The sequence below is a fragment of the Oreochromis aureus genome, linkage group 15 (genome assembly GCF_013358895.1).
Source record: "Oreochromis aureus strain Israel breed Guangdong linkage group 15, ZZ_aureus, whole genome shotgun sequence".
In the NCBI taxonomy this organism is placed as follows: Eukaryota; Metazoa; Chordata; class Actinopteri; order Cichliformes; family Cichlidae; genus Oreochromis; species Oreochromis aureus.
The window spans coordinates 40,981,323-41,005,708 of NC_052956.1; the positions used below are offsets into that span (position 1 = coordinate 40,981,323).

At 46.1% G+C, this 24,386-nt stretch overlaps 2 protein-coding genes across 4 annotated transcripts; one reads left to right on the forward strand and one right to left on the reverse strand.

The window, feature by feature from the left end:
- The first annotated feature begins 337 nt into the window (after nucleotides 1-337).
- On the forward strand, nucleotides 338-16,555 carry zdbf2 (zinc finger, DBF-type containing 2). 3 transcript variants are annotated; one of them, XM_039598975.1, is made up of 13 exons: nucleotides 345-484; nucleotides 5,092-5,311; nucleotides 5,419-5,578; nucleotides 5,929-6,013; nucleotides 6,181-6,215; nucleotides 6,289-6,319; nucleotides 6,403-6,499; nucleotides 6,580-6,734; nucleotides 10,744-11,284; nucleotides 11,360-11,476; nucleotides 11,551-11,897; nucleotides 14,871-15,033; nucleotides 15,105-16,555. In XM_039598975.1, the coding sequence occupies exons 4-13, from the start codon at nucleotides 6,003-6,005 to the stop codon at nucleotides 15,894-15,896; spliced, it is 2,289 nt and encodes a 762-aa protein (XP_039454909.1). In that variant the 5' UTR covers nucleotides 345-484; nucleotides 5,092-5,311; nucleotides 5,419-5,578; nucleotides 5,929-6,002; the 3' UTR covers nucleotides 15,897-16,555. The 3 variants fall into 3 exon arrangements, with proteins under 3 accessions (XP_039454908.1, XP_039454909.1, XP_031591530.2); XM_039598974.1 differs by lacking the exon at nucleotides 5,092-5,311 and having other exon boundaries at nucleotides 338-484; XM_031735670.2 differs by lacking the exons at nucleotides 5,092-5,311; nucleotides 5,419-5,578.
- dytn (dystrotelin) lies at nucleotides 16,515-19,563 on the reverse strand. The gene is made up of 10 exons (XM_039598976.1): nucleotides 19,515-19,563; nucleotides 19,289-19,374; nucleotides 18,736-19,186; nucleotides 18,550-18,661; nucleotides 18,088-18,221; nucleotides 17,852-18,011; nucleotides 17,716-17,762; nucleotides 17,452-17,593; nucleotides 16,946-17,369; nucleotides 16,515-16,652 (listed from the first exon to the last, which is right to left on the reverse strand). The coding sequence occupies exons 4-10, from the start codon at nucleotides 18,649-18,651 to the stop codon at nucleotides 16,564-16,566; spliced, it is 1,098 nt and encodes a 365-aa protein (XP_039454910.1). The 5' UTR covers nucleotides 18,652-18,661; nucleotides 18,736-19,186; nucleotides 19,289-19,374; nucleotides 19,515-19,563; the 3' UTR covers nucleotides 16,515-16,563.
- Nucleotides 19,564-24,386: the final 4,823 nt, after the last annotated feature.

A 24,386-nucleotide genomic window follows, 5' to 3' on the forward strand; every position in this document is an offset into this window, starting at 1 on the left:
AGAGCTGATCCTAAACTTAAGTGTAAGTAAGCCTGAGATTAAACCATTAAGTCAGCTGAAACTTTATTTAGCACACACTCAGTCGAAGCGTCCTCTTCAGTGGATTCAAATTAAAGCCTGCTTCTTCACCGGAGCTAGTTCGTTAATCATTGTATTAATCTGTTCAGAGTAATGTTCATCCCGAGCTGTGTAACTTGGGCTGTGATTGGGGGACAGAAACGCATCACACTTTTTGTGTGTTGTGTTGTTTTGTTTTTGTTTTTTTGTTTTGTTTTTTTTAAACCCGGGAACGCGGACTGTAGAGGCTGCACTTCTCCGTGTGGCCTGCTGGCGGAGCCACGCCCACGCTGTGTTGCAGCGAATGGAGCCGAAGAAGAAGAGTCGGACCGGAACTTAAACAGAAGGGGGAGCAACGCGCGGCGGCGGAGGACTTTTAAATCTGTGGAAACTGAACAAAAGCAAGAAGGAGAACAAACAGCTGAAGGTAAACGGTTTCTGTCCGCCCTGACGTGAATGCACTGCGCCCACAGACAGCCACTCATCTGCTCCTTCGGCCTCACCTAGCGGGCTAACCATGCTAGCGCATAGCCAGGTGCTAAGGCTAACAGCTGCTGTGAGGGTAAAGCCACGTCACTGGCAGCGTGACGAGCGGCGTCGCCATGGTTACCGCGAGTCCGGTTTAAGTCGGGGCCAGCGTGAGTTTAACCAGTCAGGTTTAAGAGGGAAGGTTAGCACCCGGCTAGTTAGCTTCAGTCAGAATCTACCAATTAGAGCTCGGTTCAGGCGACAGTAGCCAATTAGAGCGCAGGAAGAGAAGGGCTCTGATTGGTCAGTCGACGGCGCCGTGTAAACAAAGGGTTTTCGTTTACAAACAACTGACATAATTGCTTGTTTATTCAGAGTTACCATGGTAACGGGAGCTGTGAGGGCTTACAGAGAGTCACACCATCTAAATGCAACACAGCTGGTAACTGTCCTCATGATTTCCTAAGGTAGAGTCTGAGTGTAGTTCTCAATGCTCTTTGCGCTAGGAACCACGTTTTTACGATCAGGGTCAGAGGTCACGCGAAGCTGGTTATAAACACTGCCTTAACCGCAGGTCACTTAAAAGCAGTGGAGCTGGCAGTGTTGATACCAATCACAGGTGTTTCATGGGTCATGTGACTCTTCCACAGAAAATAATCCCTATGAGTGACACCAGAGATGTCATCAGATGGTGATAAAGATCTACAAACAAAAGTGGTTTCAGTAACACAGCAGTGTGACAGTGAGATGCTCAGTCTAAGCTTCAGTCAGTGGTTCATATGAAATCAGTCAGTCTCACTGAAAACATCTGGAAATCAAAGAATCAGTTAAAAGGTCAGCTGACCTGAAACTCTGAAAATCACAATTAGATTGGTCAGAAGATGTATGGGTGTGAATGGGTGTGATTGGGTGAATGAATTAGTTGTATAAAGCGCTTTGGGTGCTCAGAAAAAGTAGAAAAGCGCTATATAAGAACCAGTCCATTTACCATGTAGCCACTAGAGCAGGGCGATATGACCAAAAATATTGGTCACGATATACATTTGAAAATTTGCGATAACGATATAACTGACGATATAATTGACACTAGACAAAATACTTTACAACTTTACTTTACAACTCCACAACTTTATTAGTGCAAAAAAACCCCCCATCAATGTATTTTCACTTAACAAGCAGCTGTTTTTATGTGCATTAAAGTTATATAAAAATGTAACAGTGCAAATGCAAATTCCTTGCTGATAGTTTAACCAAAAGGCATTTCCAGTAGAAATTGGCCGACATATCCTCAGCATAACCATGTATAATATCCACAAAACTTAAAACGAGGTTATACACACACAATAGAATAGAATAGAATAGAATAGCCTTTATTGTCATTGTACAGGGTACAACGAAATTGGAGTGCCACTCCCTTGGTGCAAAATGCAATAATAAATATAATAAATAAAAAATAGTAAGATATAAAAGGTACAATAAAACAAACGTAAGTACTCAAACAAAAGTAAGTATGATATTTACAGGATAGCAGCATTAATATAATGACAGTATGAATAGCAGCATAATATAATGACAGTGACAGTATGGTATGGCTAAGCAGGTTCAATTGTTTTTGTGCTTATTTGCAATGGTGATAGCTCTGGGAAAGAAGCTATCCCTGAATCTGTTTGTCCTGGTTTTATGTGACCTGTACCGTCGGCCTGACGGTAATAGTTCAAACACTTGATTGCTGGGGTGAGAATGGTCCTTGATGATATTGCCAGCTCTGCTGAGGTACCGAGAGTTTGCAATGACCTCCAGGCTGGGCAGAGAGCAGCCAGTGATCTTCTGGGCTGTGTTGATGACCCTCTGCAGTGCTTTCCTGTCTGCAGCTGAGCACCCTGCATACCATGTTGTTATGCCGTACGTTAGGATGCTCTCTATGGTGGCTCTGTAGAATGTCACCAGCAGCCTCTCCTCCAGGTTGTTCCTCCTGAGCACTCTCAGAAAGTGGAGACGCTGCTGGGCCTTTTTTACCAGCGCTGTGGTATTTGCAGTCCAGGAGAGATCATCAGAGATCTGCATGCCCAGAAACCTCATGGAGTGCACCCTCTCCACACAGTTCCCGTGAATGTAAAGTGGGGCGGGTCTGCTCTTCCCTTCCTAAAGTCCAAGATGAGTTCTTTAGTTTTTGTGGTGTTCAGTTGGAGGTTGTTAACTGAACACCACTCAGTCAGTCTGTTGACCTCATCTCTGTAGTCTGACTCATCCCCCTTGAGATGAGTCCAACCACAGTGGTGTCATCCGCAAACTTTATGATGGTGTTTGAGAGATGGGTAGGGGAGCAGTCGGATGTGTAGAGCGTAAACAGGAGGGACTCAGAACACATCCTTGTGGAGACCCGGTGCTGAGTGTGATGGTGCTGGACAGGTGGGGGCCGAGTCTGACAGACTGAGGTCTGTTTGTCAGGAAGTCCTTGATCCAGAGGCAGATGGGGTGGAGAGTCCCAGGTGAGACAGTTTCTGGACCAGGATCTCCGGGATGATATGATTGAATGCTGAGCTGAAGTCCAGGAAGAGCATTCTCACATAGCTTCCTCTGTGCTCCAGGTGACTCAGCGCAGTGTGGAGCGCTATGGTGATAGCGTCCTCGGTGGATCGATTAGTCCTGTAGGCAAATTGGTGGGGGTCCAAAGTGGGAGGCAGACTGGCCCTGATGTGCTGACAGATCAGTCTCTCAAAGCACTTCATCACTACAGGCGTAAGTGCAACAGGCCTGTAGTCATTTGGGCTGTCCACAGCTGTCTTCTTGGCGATGGGGATGATGGTGGAGGTTTTGAGGCAGGGCGGGACGGTGTTTAATGACAAGGAAAGGTTGAAGATTTTAGTGAAGACTCCGGTCAGTTCGTCAGCACATGCTCTGAGAACCTTTCCATGTATTCCATCAGGACCTGCCGCCTTCCTGGGATTCACTGACCTTAGAACACACCTCACTTGATGTTCCCTAAGTGTTAGTGTGCCGGTGCTGGGGGCGGGTGGAAGTGGTGTGACAGCTGAGGGCCTGGTCGTCTCAAAGCGGGCGAAGAAACGATTTAGATCCTCAGCCAGCGAGGCATCAGTCCTAGCTGTCGCCTGGTTATTGCTTCTGTAGTTGGTAATGGATTGATCCCTGCCACATTTTTCTGGGGTCGTTGTCAGCAAAGTGATCTTCAATCCTCCTCCTATAGGCAGCCTTAGCTTTCCTGATCCCTCTGCTCAGGTCTGCCCTGGCCGCCCTGTACGCAGCCCTGTCCTCTGACTTGAAGGCAGTGTTGCGGCTTTTTAGGAGGGATTGCACTTCGCTGTTCATCCAGGGTTTTTGGTTTGGAAACACCCTGACCCTTTTGTTGACGGTGACATTATCAACACAGTTCCTGATGTAGGAGAGTACAGTGTCCGTGTACTCCTGGAGGTTGTGGCTGGAGAATAAATCCCATACAGTAGATGAGAAGCAGTCCTGCAGTTGAGAGAGGGCTCCTTCAGGCCAGGTTTTTATTGTCTTTGTCTGGGGCTTTGTTTTTCTCAGCAGGGGGGTGTAGGTGGGGGTGAGGGACATGCAGAGGTGGTCAGATCCAGCCAGGTGGGGGAGGGGTGTCGCATGCCTGATGTTTGAATAGACACGGTCCAAAGTGTGTTCACCTCTCGTAGCAAAGTCCACAAACTGGACAAATTTAGGAAGCACAGTACGGTAATATTATGTTGAAGCACAGTACGTATCACTCCGCGAGGCTCCTGCCTACGATAGCTGTAATGCTCCAACAATCCATCAAGCGGTGCGGGTTTGTAGCTTAGCAAAGTCGTACTAAAACGTTTGACAGATTTTCGAGCACCGTGTACCACGTAGAATCAGTTCGAGGTCAGTAAACACAACCAGAATTCATACATAAGGCACATGGGATTATAAGGGGCACTGTCGATTTTCAGAAAAATCAAAGGATTGATTTTAAGTGTGCCGTATTTTCCCCAAAACACGGTAATAACGACGGCCCGCTAGCATGCTCTACCAAAAATAGTGCTTTGTTGTGTAGCTGATGGACGAAAGCCAAGCCAGTTCCACACCACTGAAGTTGCAGCATTTTTACAAACCAATTCTGTTTGATCTGTTTCATTCAATGATCCGCTTTCGCCCTTCTCATTCTCCGTCGCCGCCATGCTTTTTCGGCCATGTGCGTATGAAAACAAAGGCACTGCGCATGTGCGTTTTACCCATATTCTATCGCGATATTTCATTTTCTTATCGTTGCCCAACATTATACCGGTATTACTGTGAACGGTATGATATGGCCCAGCCCTAGTAGCCACACCCCTTTCATGTAAGCATGCAGGTTAAACACTGGGTTAACCTGGAGCAGCGGTCCTTCTTCAGTCAGTAAACTGCAGCAGCTCTGTGTAAGTGCAGGTCACACAGGAGGCTGTTTGATTTACATATGAATGATTTTATTAGCAGACACACCTGCATTCAAACACCAATCACAGCACAGCATCACCTGTACTGCACTCATATACGCTCATGTATGTGACTCCTCCTTGCTCACATGGTGTGTAACAGGTCATGTGACCACGAGGCAGGAGTCAAAGGCCTCCTCCGGTACGTCTCTGAGCAGATGAACAGAGCTTCATGAAGAGCCTCTGACATTCTACTGAAAGATGTCTGTAAACGTTATTGATCAGTTATCAGGGATCAGCTCTGACTCAGCAGGTGATCGTAATCCAAACATTACCTGATCCCAACCAGGTGTTCCGATCAGTTACCATGGTGACGCAGCCAGGTAAGCCCCTGTTGCTGATGCTGTGTTAGTGTTTGTGTCTGACTGTATATGTGCAGTCAGATGGTTTCCGTGCCGACAGTCTGCTTCTTTAACTTTAAATCATACAGCTGCTGGCCCTACCCACGTCAGGCTGACCAAAGTGAGTGACAGAGAATAACAGCCAATGGGAGTACCTCATTCTGCAAGGGGGCGGGGTTACCTGTGTTCTGATTGGCCCGTGAAGCTCAGGGGGGCTGTCCTGTTGGCGGCTGTTAGAAGTGTTTACAGGTAAGAAACACCTGTAAAGGTTTCAGGCTCTGTGACCTTTAACCTCAATAAATCCAACTCAACACCCACGCCTCCCATATCACCTCTGAGCTGTGACATAACAAACCCTCACTAGGGCTGTACAAGCCCTGCCCCCCATCCCCACACAGCCAGTCACATCACTGAGCTGTGAGTGTGTATAATGCAGTAAATAAGCACCCTTAGGTGTTTCCAACCTGGCTGCATAATGGACTGTCTGCGCTGCAGGTTTACCTGGACCAATCAGAGGCTTCCTGTCACATGATCAGACAGTCCAGTGTGTTCCTCTGATTTCTGATCCATAATCAAGCACTTCCTGTTTGTCTCTCCAGGCTCATGGACACACTCACCTTACCACTAGTCACAGCATGGAGCACTGTGATTGGACAGGGAGGTCACTGACTGCATGTCCTCCAGGTGAGTACTGAAACAAGACACACACACACCAGACGTATCACATAGTCCCTCACAAACACACACAACTTCCACTCTCACGCCGCTACGCCCGTACATGCCGCCATCTATCTATCTACCTGCGTGTGTGCTGACAGCTACAGGTGTGACTCTCACCTGTTTGTTTTCAGATCTCCAGTCAAGATGTCCGACTCCTCTGATGAAGGTAGAACACACACACACACACACACACACACACACACAGGTGATATCTGTCTCACACTTTGTGTTTCTGTCAGATGACCAGAGGAAGGCGGAGCCTACCAGCAGGTGAGTGTACCTGTGCAGGAGTGTTCAGCTTCTGTTTCAGAGATAGGTGAACTCTGTGGTCACATGTGTTGTTTGTGTGACAGGATGTGGGCAGAGCCTCAGCCTGGCCCATCCAGGTGTCAGCCCAGCAGACAGGGTTACTGTGGTTACTGCAGAGTCCTGTACAGGAACCTGGACCAGGTATGCACACACGTCACAGGAGAACCTGAACGTACCCTTAGGTCATGTGACTCTCTGATCATGTCGTATGTCTTTTCCAGCACCTGTCCAGTCTCAGACACCTGGATTCAGTCCAGGCGTCCTCCAGAGGCTCAGGGTCCGCCTCCTCAGCGAGCGGCAGAAACAGACTGACGCTGCTGGAGCGCTTCCTCCAGGATGTTCTGCAGCACCACCCACATCGCTACGACGACCCCAGGTAACCCACATAGACGGACCTTTGACAGTTGTAACCTCTGTGTTCACATGAAAGGGGCGGAGCTGGCACCATGTGACCAATCTGAAAATGGCATTTCACAGCTCAAGTGACAGAAAACGATCACCGTGAGTGTCACCTGCTACAAACATGACGCTTGAATTCCACACCAGTACTGTCACTGTCAGCTGATTAGACATGTGACTGTCCTGTCTCCGTGACAACAAGCCGGCTAAACAAAAAGAGCTGTTATAAGCTAACATTAGGCCACCTCCTGTTAGGCTCGAGTGTCCTAAAAATTACGTTTTCCCTCTGTTTGATTACTTCCTCACATCCTACAACTTTGTTCACTACATGTCCAACAATCTTAGTTCTACTTCAAAGACAAATTTGTTAATGCAAACTAACAACAGCTAACAGAATTAAGTGAGCGTAACACTTACCCACAGAAAATGTCAGGATAGCCTCAGTATCGCTCTCAGCAGTGAGTTTCTCTGACTCACTGACTCACATCGCTTTCAGCCTCTTCCATAGTAAATAAAGGTGGACGCTTCTCACATAGACAGCTGGGGCAAATGGAGGGAAAAACTCCACAGTGGCTCCAGTAGTAGAAACTCACTGTGGTTATAATGGGGTATATGGGATCTCTCTTGGATGACTGAAATATGTTTGTTTTTCTGTATTTTCAGTCTCACCACCTTCCCTCTCCTCTCCTTTTATCAGCTGTCCGCTGTTACCCTGGTAACAGGGGACCCTGGTAACAGTGGACAGAGCTTTGTGACTTGTTTGCCAGACACCAAATATTCTAGCGGATGACAAAAGAGTCCCTCTGAGGCTAACAAAGATTTCAACGTGTACATCAGGGGTGGCCAACCCGCGGCTCTCGAGCCGCATGCGGCTCTTTGCCTGGTTTCATGCGGCTCTTACGTTCATGTCAAAGTTTGTGTTTGTGTTTTGGGTATTTTTTGTGTTGTTGTATTAAAATGTGCGCGTTCGCTTCGCTTGAGTTCAATACGGTATTTTCATCAAATGCGCATGTGTGTGAGATGAAAATACTGCAAAGTTCCCAGTAGGAGCAAGTTCGCCCTTAAAATGGCAGGGAAAAAATGCACAGCAAAAAGAAAATATGAAGATGAACACAGGATGTTTTTAACAGAGTGGGAGAGTTTATATTTTTTTGTTGAACGCAATGGCAAGCCATTCTGCCTTATATGCCAGACATCATTAGCGCATTTCAAAGCTTCAAAGCTTCAAATCTTCAGCGCCACTTCAGCTCACTCCATGCTAACATCGACCAGGAATTTCCAAAAGGGACTGAACTTCGCAAGCACGAGTTGGCCACTTTGAAAAGTCAGGCAGAAAAGCAGATACAGTTTTTCCCAAAATTTACGAAGCGGTCAGAGACCATAACGCCGCATCCTATCAGCTGGCTTGGAACATTGCACACGGGCTAAAAGCCATACAATGAAGGGGAGTTTGTTAAAAAATGCCTCAGTGCCGTTGTTGAAATCTTGTCTCATGAAAACGACAAATTAAAACGCATGGTATCAGACGTCCAACTGTCCCGCCACACTGTTGAACACAGAATATCGGACATTAACACGGCTATTGAACCACAGTTGCACTCTGACCTTCAAGCATGTGAGTATTTTAGTGTCGCATTGGATGAGAGTTGTGATATACAAGACAAGCCTCAGTTGGCAATATTTGCACGGTCTGTGTCAAACGATTGTGTGATCAAAGAAGAACTCCTGGATATTGTGCCATTAAAAGACAGAACCTGTGGGATAGATGTGAAAGAAACCATGATGGCTGCATTTGAAAAAGCAAATCTGCCCATAACGAAATTAACTGCAATAGCCACGGATGGAGCACCAGCCATGATGGGATCTGTGAACGGGCTTGTGGGGCTGTGCAAAGCTGACCAAACTATTCCTGACTTTTGGAATTTCCACTGCATCATCCACATGGAGCAACTCGTGTCTAAATCATTGAATTTAGATAACGTCATGAAGCCTGTGATGGAAATCGTCAACTATATCCGCACATGCGCTTAACCACAGGCAATTCAAGAATCTCATCGCTGAGCTGGACCAAGGGCTTCCAGGTGACCTGCCGCTGCACTGCACTGTGAGGTGGCTGTCAAAAGGCCAGGTACTCTCTCGCTTCTTTGAGCTTTTGGATGCCGTGAAACTGTTTATGGAAGAGAAAGACAAGGACTATCCCGAGCTCTCGGACCTCAAGTGGATTATGGATCTGGCCTTTTTGGTCGACATGCTGTGTCACTTGGACAGACTGAACCTGACCCTGCAGGGTAAGTTAAAAATGCTGCCTGACCTGGTGCAAAGTGTGTTTGCGTTTGTCAACAAACTGAAGCTGTTCAAGACACATATTCAAAAGGGAGATTTAACGCATTTTCCCACTCTGCTAAAAGCCAGCGGGCAAGTCGCTAGCGCCGCCCTGAGTAAGCAAAGAGCCAGATATGCAACGCTGATTGAAAACTTGCACGAGAGCTTTGTGACCCAGTTCCATGATCTACAATTGAAAAGGCCACAGATTACGTTCCTCGTCGACCCATTTAATGCAGAGACCGGCTGTTTGAAAGTCCCGCTAGTCACAGATGAAGCTGCGGCTGAGTTGGAGATGATCGATCTTTGTGAGGAGGACCAATTGAAACCTGCTTTAAGGGAAGGGACCATTGATTTCTGGAAAAGTGTGCCAATGGAAAAATACCCCAATGTCAAACGAGCTGCGCTTAAGATACTGTCAATGTTTGGGTCAACATACGTCTGTGAGTCTGTGTTTTCTACCCTAAAACATGTGAAATCAAAACATCGATCTGTTCTGACTGACACTCATGTGAAAGAATTGCTTCGAGTGGCAACAACGGAATACAAGCCAGATTTGAAGAGGATTGTTCAAGGCAAGGAATGCCAGAAGTCCCACTAAACAACATGCATTGTAAAAGTAAATGCTATTGTAGATTATTATATTTTTGTTTGTGGACTTGGTTGAACTGAGAGTTTGTGTGTGAGACAGTGCACACAACGTTCATTGTTGAAAATGACTGGCCTGTGGTTTTAGTACTGTAGGAGTCCATTTCTGTCATTATCATGTTGGTGTGTGACATTTACAATAAATCTGGCTGAGCAGAGATGTGTGTATTTGTGTGTGTGTGTGTGTGTGTGTGTGTGTGTGTGTGAGTGAGTGAGTGAGAGAGAGAGGGAGAGAGGGAGGAAAGGATGGGTGATGTTCATGTGTGCCCATGCGTATGATGTGGCTCTTTGCGGTAACACAGTAAAAAAAAGTGGCTCTTGGTCTCTGACTGGTTGGCCACCCCTGGTGTACATGAAGCTGAGGATCAAGACAGACCACACAGTGACTAACCTCATGTTGCTGATGGATGATCTCAGATAAAGTTTGGGCTGTTCTCAGCATCTTTTCATTTGCATTTGCCCATCAGGAAGTCTCACATAAACTTTTGAGGGGGAAAAGTTAGCTGTGTCGTCGAGCTTCACTGTGCTAATGTGTTTATATTATGCTAACCACAGCTCTGTACCTAGCCACTGTGTAGAACACCAATACACCTAGGGCAGGGGTCCCCCAACTCCAGGCCTGGAGTTGGGGACCCCTGACCTAGGGTGACAGAAGGTGGTCCATCTTCAGTCACCCTACAAATGTCACTGCTGTTTAGTTTTCTGTCTTCATTTATGGGTCTTCATTTAAGTCCCTGCTAACTTCTAGCTCCATGAAACTTCATAAATCCTGTTTTTTATGGATGCCTGGAGGTTAGAGTTTGCAAGAGTCTGTACCCGGAGACGGCTAATGACGCAAGACTTTGCAGGTAGACACCCGAGGTTTAAGGGAACTACCTTCATTGTAAATGAACAGTTACACAGTTACCCCTGAAGTTACCTGGATACGACAGGTAGCTTCAGGGTTTCATAGCGCAGACCTCTGACAACTCAAACAAACCTGTTTGTTTACCTGTCCAATTGTTTGTCCTCCTCAGGCCGTCTCACACTGACCTCCCATCAGTCTCCATCCCCCCATCGCCGAAGGCCGAGCTCGATGAAGTCCGTTTGTCCGATGACAGCCGGTCTAAAGGTACCCGGGAACGCCTGCCCAGCTCTGATGACACTTCCTGTCAGCCAGCCCGTCCAATGGAAGAAGATGGTGCCCGCAGCCAATCAGGCAACAGAGTGGCCCAGGAGAGGCTGTCTGTACCTATAAGAGAGCAGGACGAAGGGATTATTGACCACACCCACTCTCTTTACCGCAGAGCGCCGGCCTCTCAGTTGGAGGCTCCGCCCCCTGTCCATAGGAAAGCCCATAGGAAGACGAACAGGAGGAAAACCAGTGAGTCCTCGTCCTCCTCGCAGCGCCCTGGAGGTCCAGGCCATGGCCCCCAACCCCACCTGACCCCCACAGACCACAGGCCTGGTCCAGGTGAGAGGTCCTGGCTCACCTGGCAGAGGGAGAGGAGGAAGGCCCACAGAGAGGATGCGTTCTCCTCAGACCACACGGACCCTCTGGACCAGACAATCGAGGAGGTTAGTTCCTGTTCCAGCACACTGATGGTTCCCAGGTGGACTTCCTGTCAACCAGTCTCTCTGTTCCACCTGCAGGTGATTCAAAGGTGCTGTTATGGTGCCATTTCCTGCCAAGATGATACAGACAGCTTCCAGCTAAGCCTCCCTGTTTCCATGGAAACACAGAGTGAAGACTGGGACTCGCCTGTGCAGGTACCTGTGGGTCCAGGGAAGAATTGGGCGTGTCCTAGCAAGCGCAGACACTGATCACTGATGTCACATTGCAGGTGGTTTTGCAACGAGCGCGAACTCTCAGTGACACACCTGCGCAGGTGAGTCAGGCGGAGGGGCGGGACCTCTGCCATCTGATGGACGCGCAGGTGGACGTAGAAGATAGAGTGTACTCACAGCAGCTGGACTCTGCCCTCCATGGGCTGGGCGACAGGAAGGAGGAGGGGTTCTGGACCTTACCCATCGAGGAGGTGAGACCCGCCCCGGAGCGTATCCCAGAATCCTTTAGGGGGAAGACCTGGACCCAGATCCAGCAGGAGGACGAGGAGAAGGTGGAGAGGCTGGTGAGACAGTTCAGGGGCGGGCGCTTCATCTGCTACTTCGACACCGAGTCCCTCGCCAGGTGAGCCAGAACCTGCCAGTATTACAATCCACAGGAAACAGGAAGTCAGCTGAGCTTACCTAAAGCTAGTTGAGCTTACCTGGCAGGGCTCTAGAGTGCGACCAAGTTGGTCGCAAATGCGACCTAATTTCTCAGTGGTGCGGCTAAAAAAAATCCTAAGTTCAAGTTGAAAAACAAAGTCTCCGCAACTCTGAAAGTCTCTGTGGCCAACAACAGACATTATGCCCATATCGTGGTCTAAACCAATCAGAGATAGTCAAGGTCGGGACCTCTCAGATACCCATGCCCAAGGTAAGATGTTCAGATATTGAGAAGTTCACTTCAAAGCCTTTGAGGCACTTTTAATTTTGACTTTCTTTTTATTTTATATATCTTAAGACATTTTAAGTTTAAATTTCAGCTCAGTGAAGCACTTTAACACAAGAACTTTTTCTGTACCCTATTTTTAGGACTATAAGGCGCACTTAAAATCCTTTAAATTCCTCAAAAGTGTGCCTTATGTATGAATTCTGGTTGTGCTTACTGACCCGAAACGATTTTATGTGGTACACGGCACTCAAAAATCTGTCAAAATGCTTTAGTATGACTTTGGTAAGCTACGAAGCTGCACCGCTTAATGGATTGTTGGAGGATTACTGCTACCACAGTCAGAAGCCTCATAGAGTAATACGTACCGTGCTTCAGCATAATATTACCGTATTGTGTGTGTATAAGGACCCCAAAATGGCTCCTGTTAAGAGACATGCTTACAAAGTGGATTTCAAACTCTATCAGTCACACAGGAATAGAGTAGCTGAGAGAGAATTCAACATTAATGAATCAATGGTACAGAAGTGGAGGAAGCAAGAAGAATGAGTTGAGTAAAGTTTGACTTATCTGACTGTTTGGTTTCGCTTAATGCGCCTTATAATCCTGTGTACCTTATGGTCTGAAAAATACGGTAACTTATCTCTCTTGTAGAAATGTGCTCCAAATAAAGAACTTTATGTTGACAAGATTGTTAGTTAATCACTTACAAATCAATATTGTCTGTAGGGACAGCAATTAAAAACAAGGTGAACATGTAAAGCTTCAGCGTTAAGCGATGCGGTTGAAAAATTTGTGTGCACCTAACTTTTGTGCTGGTGCACCAGTGCAGCCGTGGCAAAAAGTTAGTTTAGAGACCTGCCTGAATCTCCTGAAGTTTGCAGTTTGAGTTAGGTAGTAAAAGTAGCCAACAACATCCTGGTTAAAGATACAGTGGCTTGCAAAATTATTCGGCCCCCTTGAACTTGTCCACATTTTGTCACATTACAGCCACAAACATGAATCAATGTTATTGGAATTCCAGGTGAAAGACCAATACAAAGTGGTGTACACGTGAGAAGTGGAACGAAAATCATACATGATTCCAAACATTTTTTACAAATAAATAACTGCAAAGTGGGGTGTGCGTAATTATTCAGCCCCCTGATTCAATACTTTGTAGAACCACCTTTTGCTGCGATTCCAGCTGCCAGTCTTTTAGGGTATGTCTCTACCAGCTTTGCACATCTACAGACTGAAATCCTTGCCCATTCTTCTTTGCAAAACAGCTCCAGCTCAGTCAGATTAGATGGACAGCGTTTGTGAACAGCAGTTTTCAGATCTTGCCACAGATTCTCGATTGGATTTAGATCTGGACTTTGACTGGGCCATTCTAACACATGGATATGTTTTGTTTTAAACCGTTCCATTGTTGCCCTGGCTTTATGTTTAGGGTCGTTGTCCTGCTGGAAGGTGAACCTCCGCCCTGGTCTCAAGTCTTTTGCAGACTCCAAGAGGTTTTCTTCCAAGATTGCCCTGTATTTGGCTCCATCCATCTTCCCATCAACTCTGACCAGCTTCCCTGTCCCTGCTGAAGAGAAGCACCCCAGAGCATGATGCTGCCACCACCATATTTGACAGTGGGGATGGTGTGTTCAGAGTGATGTGCAGTGTTAGTTTTCCGCCACACATAGCGTTTTGCATTTTGGTCTCATCTGACCAGAGCACCTTCTTCCACATGTTTGCTGTGTCCCCACATGGCTTGTGGCAAACTGCAAACGGGACTTCTTATGGTTTTCTGTTAACAATGGCTTTCTTCTTGCCACTCTTCCATAAAGGCCAACTTTGTGCAATGCACGACTAATAGTTGTCCTATGGACAGATTCCCCCACCTGAGCTGTAGATCTCTGCAGCTCGTCCAGAGTCACCATGGGCCTCTTGGCTGCATTTCTGATCAGCGCTCTCCTTGTTCGGCCTGTGAGTTTAGGGTCGACGGCCTTGTCTTGGTAGGTTTACAGTTGTGCCATACTCCTTCCATTTCTGAATGATGGCTTGAACAGTGCTCCGTGGGATGTTCAAGGCTTGGGAAATCTTTTGTAGCCTAAGCCTGCTTTAAATTTCTCAATAACTTTATCCCTGACCTGTCTGGTGTGTTCTTTGGACTTCATGGTGTTGTTGCTCCCAATATTCTCTTAGACAACCTCTGAGGCCGTCACAGAGGAGCTGTATTTGTACTGACATTAGATTACACACAGGTGCACTCTATTTAGTCATTAGCACTCATCAGGCAATGTCTATGGGCAACTGACTGCACTCAGACCAAAGGGGGCTGAATAATTACGCACACCCCACTTTGCAGTTATTTATTTTTAAAAAATGTTTGGAATCATGTATGATTTTCGTTCCACTTCTCAAGTGTACACCACTTTGTATTGGTCTTTCACGTGGAATTCCAATAAAATCGATTCATGTTTGTGGCTGTATTGTGACAAAATGTGGGAAAGTTCAAGGGGGCCGAATACTTTTGCAAGCCACTGTATCCTGGATTAAGATACTTTAGGTATAAGAACTGAAGTGGTCGCTGTCACGTAACTTTTCCACTAAAATTATGTTTTTATTCTGCGGGTAATCCATGTTCAGGTCGTAAACCACACCCATGACTCTCTCTGCTGATGTCATCAAACTCAGGTATGGTAGGCGGAGCCAGAAAATGAAGGGGGATGCTGATCCTGAGGAGGTGGAGCCAGATGCAGGTATGCTGCCCCTGCTGGACCCAGACGAGGGTGACTATGTGTATATGAGGAGAAGGAGGGGAAGGAGGCGGAGCTTCAGACTGGCATCCAGGTGTCAGGTGAGTCATGTGACTTAGAGCGCTGTTAGTTCCTGCAAAAGAACAAGGTCTCACCTGCGCTGTTCCTGCAGGTGGTGAAGGTCAGTCACAGCACTCAGACCGTCCGATTGGTCGTTCCCGCCGTGCATCAGCTATCCCCCGAGGCCCCACCCATCGACTACCCACAAGTCAATCCAGAGGCAGCTGAGAGGACACCTGATGTGCCGACGTGGCATTCTCTCCCTTCGTCGTACTCCAGCATCATCACACCTGTACAACCACGCACGTCCCTGGTCTACCTACTCTCTTCCCCATCAGCCTCTGCCCCCACCAGCGTGTCTGCGTCAGGCTCCACCCACAAACGCTGCAGAAAGAAACGGCGCCCACTGGAGCAGCAGAGGTTAAAGGTCAAATACAAACGACTTCCTGTCAGGTTCTACGACCCCGCCTCCAACCGTATCCTCAAGAACCCACCCAGAGGCCTCCTGTGGTGCAGAGGCTCCGCCCCCTCTGGGCCGCCGCCGCCCTGTGTTCGTCAGCTGTTCAGGAGTCTGAGCCCGGACCTGAACACCGATAGAACGCCCACAGAGGTCAAAGGTCACAGCAGCAGCCTTTTACTAAGCACGTTGAGCAGGGACTCTGCTCAGTCCGAAACATCTCAGGCTCCGCCCCTCGAAAGGCTGTCAGAGAGCAGAAGAGGGGCTAGGAGGGAGAGGGCACTCCCCCCACCCTCCCAGATACAAACCAGTGGTCAGGCCACACCCCTTCACCCAAGGAGGGAGGGGCTGCGCCGGGCTGGACCTGGCAGGAAACCCCCGAACTCTGCAAGCTCCGCCCCATTGCTGTCATTACGCCGGAGGAGGGGCCGCAGGTCGCGGCGATAGCTGCGATTTTCAAAATAAAAGTCTTATTTTTCATGAAACCTGAGCGTGCTGGTTATTGATGGGTTATTGATCAGTTATTCTTGGATAATGTAGCCTTTAATTAGGCTGTTAGAAGTGTATGGAAGCCTGCTGGTGCCAATTTTAAAATGAAAACTAAATCCATTTATCATTTTTACTGTGTTTGTACTACAACTTGCCTGTCACTCACCTGTCCAGGTGTGTTTTAAATGCCGGGTTTCTTTTGGCCATAATGATGTTTTCAAATCTGATTGTTTTAAAATGTTAATTTTTAAAGTTAAAAATCTAAATATGAAGTTTATTCTGTCCATTTTGAAGAGCTTTTATTTTTTTAATTTCATTATTTTAAAGTTTTATTTGGGAAACATTTGAGTAAAAATGATGAATGGATTTTATTTATTGTGTGTAAACAAAATTCAGATGAAATGTTCAAAAATATGACAAAAGAAATTAGATGTTTTATTTAAATTCATGTTTGTAAAACATCACATGAAACATGATGACTTGATGATGATCCTGGCAGCTTTACGTCTCCATAGAAACACGTTATGTTTTGGTACCTTTTCTACAGGTGAACTTTGATACTTTTTGTATGTGTGCATTTATTTAATGTTTAAATAAAGTTTTCTAAGCTGGACGAATCAGCTGGTCAGTTTGTTTCCATAGCGTCGACCAGGTGGAGCATCGAGTCTCCCACCTGCTCTGCAGCCTGCAGTAGCTCCGCCCTCGTCCTCTCACCTGGACACAGAGTTAGAAACATGATGTAACATTAATTTTATTGTTTGAAGGACAAAGTTATCAAAGAGATGAAGAAGAAAGGACTTGTGCTGATTGGCTTGGCAGAGAGACTGAGCTGGAAAGGATATGCAGCAGGTGTAAATGATGCACTGTTACAGGTACGCTCCCCGCTGTGTGGTCACCTGACAGGTGAGTCTGACCTCAGGCAGTCATTTCTGTGTCCTGCTGCGGTCTCAGTTATAAAGAAGGAAAAATATCTTCACCTGTGTTTGCCTCACCTGTCTGTGACTCACCTGTCTGAGTCCACTTGTGTGTCTCCAGCGCAGCCTTCAGTCCTTCTAAAGTCCCCTGCAGCAGCGTCTCTGAACTACATAGCCCATGTTCCTCCTCTTCTTCAGACAGACTGGTTCGTTCTCCTTGTAGCTCCGCCTCCTCAGGGCCATGCTGTAGCTCCACTGGATGATGTGGAGACATGTGACCTGCAGATTCCTCCTCATAGTCTCCATCACGTGAAGGAGGTGAGCCTTGTCGGATGTTTGTTTGAGTTTGAAGTTCTTCCTGGCTCCACTCATCCTCTATCTCCTCTTCCTCTGTTTCTTCTTCTGTGTTTTTCAGAGTTTCAGAAGCTGGTGTGAATGTTCCTCTTTCCGTGTTCTCCGTGTTGGCACTGTTTGGCATGTTGTTGGCGTGTTGTTGAGCCTCCATCTTGTTCAGAGCCTGAAGAAGAACATTTTCAGCTACGACTCCTAGGAGGCACCACAGCAGTCATCAGCCAATCACTCCACCCACATCTACTCACCTGTGTAAGCATGCCCTGCAGTTGGGCATTGTGCCGCCTCAATGTTTCCACCGTAACTTCCATCTCAGAGCACCTTTCCTCCAGGACGACCTGCTCGGATTGGACAGTGAACCGAAACGCCTGCAGCTCCTGCTCCAACAGCCTGATGGGGAAAAACAAACAAACATAAGGTAGTAAACTAAAACAAAACAAGATAAAAACAAACAAACAAACATAAACATGAGGCTGATAAAACTGTCTGGCTCTGTTTTTCTTTGTTCTCACCATCGGTCCCTCTGTAGGTTCTTCACGTCTGTCAGCAACGCCGCTGCCTTCAACGCCAAACATACACAGTCACATGACTGTTGCTATGACATAATTTTATGATCTCACAGTACACAGTGAGTTCATCAGAGGTCACCTGCTGACTGGATGTGTCATCATCCGTCTGCAGAGATTTACATGAAGAAGAGCAGCGAGGAGGAGGAGCCTCTGAGGCGTCATGTGAAACAGGCCTGTCAGAGGAAGGGCTGTGAGCTGAGCCAGCCAATTGTGTTGAGGCATCAGAAGGGGGTGGTGCTCTGAGGGGAAAAGAAATGTAATTATAATAAGATACCTAACGAGGGGGGTCGTATTATGAAAGGGTTATTTTCACACCTGTTCTCAGTCTCGCTTGGCTCCTCCCACAATAGGACCCTCTTCCTATTAGCTTCTCTCTGAGTGTATCGCAGTGGCAGCAGGGTGTGATGAGCACTGCGCACGAACGAGGTTAGAGACTCTCTCCAGGTGGGCTGGTATAGAATGGTATAAGATGACGACAACTGAACAGGTTTTTACTTCCTCTACAATCGTTATCCCTCCATGTGCACCTGTGGGAATTTACCCCTCGCTTACTCTCTGTGTCCTCTTACCTGTCAAGCTTTCACCTTTTACTCCTGTTACCTTTGTTTCCTGTCACCTGTTCCTCTTATCTGTACTGTTAAATGAGTTCTTACCTGTGCCTTTTGTTCCATGTTCTGTTCCCTCTTCTATTCCTTTTGCCTCCTTTTACCTGTTTTTTTCCCTGTGCTTCCTGTTACCTGTTTTGTTCTCTGTGCCTCCTGTTACGTGTGTTCTTACCTGCTTGCAGAACTCGAGCACTGGATGGTGGGTTTTGTGTTTCCTGGTCTGACGGTCAGTCAGGAAGCAGCTCTGACACACATGGACGTTCACACACTTCATACATCGATACCTGAATGCATAGGTAAATCTTCGTCACACATCTGGACTGTGTTTACCTAGTTTCCAGTTTAAAATGTACCTCACCTGAGCCCAGTGAAGGGGCGGGTCTTACAGATGTGACAGCGGACGTTGTGCTGGACGCTGTGACTGGCTGACAGCCGGTACAGAGTGGATAACCATAGCAAAGGACATGGCTCACTCTGCAGCCATGACAACAGATGATGCTCGCTCACCGTTGGGGTCAACACCTATAAACACACATAACATGTTACCATGACGATGGCCAATCACAGCCAGGTGTGCGTTTGTGTTCTCACCCCTTTAAAACACGACTGAACCGCTGCCTCCAAATCGTCAAACACGACTTCCTCCTGAACTGCCGCAGGAACCTGAAAACACACGTTACAGAGAGCAGAAGCAGAGGCATGCTGGGAAATGTAGTGTGAGCTTTTTACCTGGATGAGGTCCTGCAGCAAACACCTGAGTCCAGACCTGCTGATGGATCCTGAAGGGGTTGTCGAGACCTGCAGCAGACCTGAAAACACCCGAGCTTTATTCTACAGGGCTGTGCATTTTATTGTGAAGGGCTGTGTATTTTATTGTGAAGGCCTGTTATAGAGCAGTGTATTGTCCTCACCTCTGTACTTCGGCAGCAGGTTATCTGAGGACAGAGCGATCAGAGCGGTTTGAAGAGAGCGAGCTGAAACTTCACCGGACTGACTGCTGCACACACACACACACACACACACACACACACACACACACACACACACACACACACACACAGATTGTTACTCTGACTGGGTGCAGTCCTGTTAGTACTATGAGTACTACAAGTAATGTGATACTGTGAGTACACTGACCGGTCAAACAACCTGAACATCAGACTGCATGTCTCCTCGGGAGCTGCCGCAGTCACATGACCCGGCACTTCCTGTGACGCGCTGTGGAACATCCTGTTCAGAGCGCAGGTCACTTCCTCTCTGCTCATTGCGACGTCACGCTGAGCTCCACCCACCGAGTGGAGGGCCGCTGTGACATGTCGCACCAACACGGTGTCCACTGGAAACAGACACAGCGACGTCACCGTAACATCTGAACATGTACAGGTCAGAGGTCAGCTCATGAAGTCAGCTGATTCTCAGGGTCAGTGTTAGAGCTGAACATCTGACTGTACAAGAGTACATTCAGTGCACTGCAGTACATTTACTACGCAGAGTACAGTACATGCACTGCAGTACATGTGCTACAAAGAGTACATTCAGTGTACTGCAGTACATTTACTACACAGAGTATAGTACATGTACTGCAGTACATGTGGTACAGAGAATACACTCAGTGCACTGTTACCCACGGCGACAGAGTCTCTGCACAGCCTGGAGCTTCATGGCGGTTCTGTAGACCGATGGACAGATTTGATTGAAACTCTCTGATAAAGATGAAGCAAAGATCTGTAAACACTGGTGAACATAAACATCTGTGTGAGCTTCATCGTCTCTGTGTCAATGCTCAGGTTCATGCACATCAGGCTGTATTTTCTTCTTACTCTTTGTACATATATGTATTGTTTGTGTGTACAAATACATGAAAGTAAGCTGTTTGTAGTAAAGATGTTTGAGTCTTATGACGACCATCAGCACTGTTAAAGGATCTCATTCAGACTGCTATCAGAGCTCCTCCATCCTCCCTGAACTCAGGCTCAAACTCACCTGTCAGGCAGCACTCGGGGATCATCTTACACAAACACCCTGCTCTGAGCATGTAATTGAAGACAGTGTGACACTTACTTTCAGGATAATGACCTTAACGAACAGAACATAGGACAGACATATTTCTATTCTGTCTCTATTCTGTTTCTGTTTGCTGTCACCTCCTCACACACAGGCTTTTGTTTTTTAAACATGTAGTTGAACCTGAGCTCAACAGTTTTCAGGTTTCACTGAACAGTGAGGCGATCTTACCAATGGAGTCTGGATCCATGACGAGACTCAGTCTGAAACACAGAATAAGCTCATTGTTGATCAGTCAGCAGCTCTTTGTGTTTCTTGATAATATTATGATTATTGCCAGTGATTAATGATTGATTATGATTAAAGTCGGAGTTTAATTCAACAGAGAAAAGAAACTTTAGATTTGCCGTGACTTCAGTTTGTTTTAAAGTGCTGACTGTTTGTTTAGGTTCATGAATAATACTTTAAGTCATTCATGTATGAATTTATATGCTTTATGAAGTTCACAGAGACTCAGACTAACTCAAAGGCTGTTCCAAAGTATTCACATTACATTCATCAGTAATCAGATTACAGGTATGTGGTTACTGTGTTACAGAAGTTCAGTTATATTTGTGCGCTGGGGGGATAGAAAGAAAGAAAAAAAAAACACAAAGCAAACAAACTTGTGTTTCAGATGGGTGGAGATGTGAGAATCATCAGTGCCACAGAGCAGGCAAGGAAACTCTGCAGGACTCAAACTAATAAAGTTTTGATCATTTAAATAGCATCACAATACTTAAACAGACGAGTTCTAACACTGCTATCCTCCATGTTTCCTCTCTGATCATCCTCACTGGATTACTGCAAAAACTGCAAAACTGTACTGCACATGCTGCTAATACTACCAAACTGTACTGCAAATGCTGCTAATACTACCAAAGTGTACTGCATACACTACTAATACTACTAAAGTGTACTGCACATGCTGTGAATAAAAAGCACAGAGTTCGTGCTGCTCTGCTGTGTCGTGGTGTTTATGGAGATGTGAGGTCAGAGTGATGCTCACATTAGTTATAGATTATGAAACAAAAACAGTGACACTCGGCCAGGAAGTCATCGAAGAACAAATGTAGATCTGAAATCCTCTCATGATTTCAGCACAAGAATAAACCGAGGATCAGACTTTGGGCTCAGGAGGAGGAGACAAGAAGCAGGTCAGTAACCATGGTAACTGAGTCAGACTTTAGCTCTCTTTGTTTTCTTAGCTAACCCTGCTCCTGGATCAGCAGGGATACTCCAGACTGTGGTGGACTCTTGTCTCATCCACGAGGAGAAGAAGGAGGAGGAGGAGGAGGAAGAGAGTTTGACAGTGAGAACCATAGAAACAAAGACACAGACAGTAGAGTCTAAGTAGAAACAGACTCACCTCCGTTCACTCCGTCCCAGTTGAAACCCAAGCGTTTGCCGCTGAAGACACAAAGTGAAGCTGCTGAATGATGGATGAAGGTTTCAGGTGTCAGCACACCTGCTGCTCACCTGCTGCCTGTGGACCAATCCGCAGCCAGCAGAGTGTGACATCAGCTGCCTGTCAGAGCTTCATGACTTATTTAAGCTCCGACTAACGATTCCCAGCCAGTCACAGCTTTAGTCATGCAGTCTGAGCTTCTGACATGAGAGGGTGCCAACACCCAGCCATCAGCCTTTGGTGAAGCTCAGAGACGTTCATGAATGTCTGCCAGAGAAACTTATGCTACGTTCACACTGCAGGCGAAAGCGGATCAAATCCGACTTTTCTGACCCTATGCGACCCATATCCGATCATGGTATGACAGTGTAAACAGCACAAATCCAATATTTTCAAATCCGACCTAGGTCACTTTCGTATGTGGTACTGAATCCGATACACATCTGATGTTTTAGAAAGCGACTGCTCTTTGAATGGTCATGTTGCATTAAATCCGTCTTTTACGTCACTGACACAAGACAGACGGCAATTATCAGCGCCGGAGAAGCGCCGGAGAAGACATGAACGCTTCCTGGCCATCCCGTGTAGATGTTAGTGAAACTGTTGGGAAGACAGCATTGGAGAAATGTGAACATTTTATTTGTACTGTATAATCTGCAGATTCTGACAGAAATTTGCAACTATCCTTTGAAGCACCGCTCCTCTCTACAACAGCAATAAGGATAATTAGTAGGCCATATGTAAATAACAAAATAACTTTATAACTTAAAGCACAATTGGGAAACGTAAAGTCCGAAACAAGTCTTTATATTAAGGCCATCAGTCAAACAATACTGTTTGGTCGTACGACTCTGGATACTGTAGCTCCTGTGAAAACTAAGGCCTCAAATCCGAAGTACCTGACTCCGTGGTATAATTCTCAAACACGTAGCCTAAAGCAGATAACTCGTAAGCTGGAGAGGAAATGGCGTGTCACAAATTTAGAGGATCATCATTTAGCCTGGAGAAATAGTTTGCTGCTTTATAAGAAAGCCCTCCGGAAAGCCAGAACATCTTACTATTCGTCACTGATTGAAGAAAATAAGAACAACCCCAGGTTTCTCTTCAGCACTGTAGCCAGGCTGACAAACAGTCAGAGCTCTACTGAGCCAACCATCCCTTTAACGTTAACTAGTAATGACTTCATGAACTTCTTCACAAATAAAATTCTTATCATTAGAGAAAAAATTACCAATAATCATCCCACAGATGTAATATTATCTACAGCTACTCTTAGTACCATTGATGTTAAGTTAGACTATTTTCTCCAATTGATCTTTCTGAGTTAACTTCAATAATTAATTCCTCCAAACCATCAACGTGTCTTTTAGACCCCATTCCTACAAAACTGCTCAAAGAAGTCCTGCCATTAATTAATGCTTCGATCTTAAATATGATCAACCTATCTCTAATAATCGGCTATGTACCACAGGCCTTCAAGCTGGCTGTAGTTAAACCTTTACTTAAAAAGCATCTCTAGACCCAGCTAATTATAGGCCAATCTCCAACCTTCCTTTCATATCAAACATCCTTGAAAGAGTAGTTGTCAAACAGCTAACAGATCATCTGCAGAGGAATAGCTTATTTGAAGAGTTTCAGTCAGGTTTCAGAGCTCATCACAGCACAGAAACAGCTTTAGTGAAGGTTACAAGTGATCTTCTTATGGCCTCTGACAGTGGACTCATCTCTGTGCTTGTCCTCCTAGACCTCAGTGCTGCGTTCGATACTGTTGACCATAATATCCTATTAGAGCGATTAGAACATGCTGTAGGTATTACAGGTACTGCACTGCAGTGGTTTGTATCATATCTATCTAATAGACTCCAATTTGTACATGTAAATGGAGAGTCCTCTTCACACACTAAGGTCAATTATGGAGTTCCACAGGGTTCAGTGCTAGGACCAATTCTGTTTACATTATACATGCTTCCCTTAGGCAGCATCATTAGAAGACATAGCATAAATTTTCACTGCTATGCAGATGACACGCAGCTCTATCTATCCATGAAGCCAGGTAACACACACCAATTAGTTAAACTGCAGGAATGCCTTAAAGACATAAAGACCTGGATGGCCGCTAACTTTCTGCTTCTTAATTCAGATAAAACTGAGGTTATTGTACTCGGCCCTGAAAATCTTAGAAATATGGTATCTAAGCAGATTCTTACTCTGGATGGCATTACCTTGGCCTCCAGTAATACTGTGAGGAACCTTGAGTCATTTTGACCAGGACATGTCCTTCAATGCACATATTAAACAAATATGTAAGACTGCTTTCTTCCATTTGCATAACATCTCTAAAATTAGAAATATCCTGTCTCAGAGTGACGCTGAAAAACTAGTTCATGCATTCATTACTTCCAGGCTGGACTACTGTAATTCTTTATTATCAGGATGTCCTAAAAACTCCCTGAAAAGCCTTCAGCTAATCCAAAATGCTGCAGCAAGGGTCCTGACAGGGACTAGAAAGAGAGAGCAGATTTCTCCTGTTTTGGCTTCCCTTCATTGGCTTCCTGTTA

Excerpts from the sequence above, each read along its gene's own strand:
- dytn (XM_039598976.1), bottom strand. The coding sequence starts at position 18,651 with ATGAAGTGTGTGAACGTCCATGTGTGTCAGAGCTGCTTCCTGACTGAC. Across the intron at positions 18,012-18,087 it reads CCAAGCGAGACTGAGAACAG|AGCACCACCCCCTTCTGATG; the intron begins GTGTGAAAATAA and ends TTTTCCCCTCAG. Across the intron at positions 17,370-17,451 it reads TGCAGGGCATGCTTACACAG|GCTCTGAACAAGATGGAGGC; the intron begins GTGAGTAGATGT and ends GTTCTTCTTCAG.
- zdbf2 (XM_039598974.1), top strand. Across the intron at positions 6,320-6,402 it reads AAGGCGGAGCCTACCAGCAG|GATGTGGGCAGAGCCTCAGC; the intron begins GTGAGTGTACCT and ends TTTGTGTGACAG. Across the intron at positions 11,285-11,359 it reads TGGACCAGACAATCGAGGAG|GTGATTCAAAGGTGCTGTTA; the intron begins GTTAGTTCCTGT and ends TTCCACCTGCAG.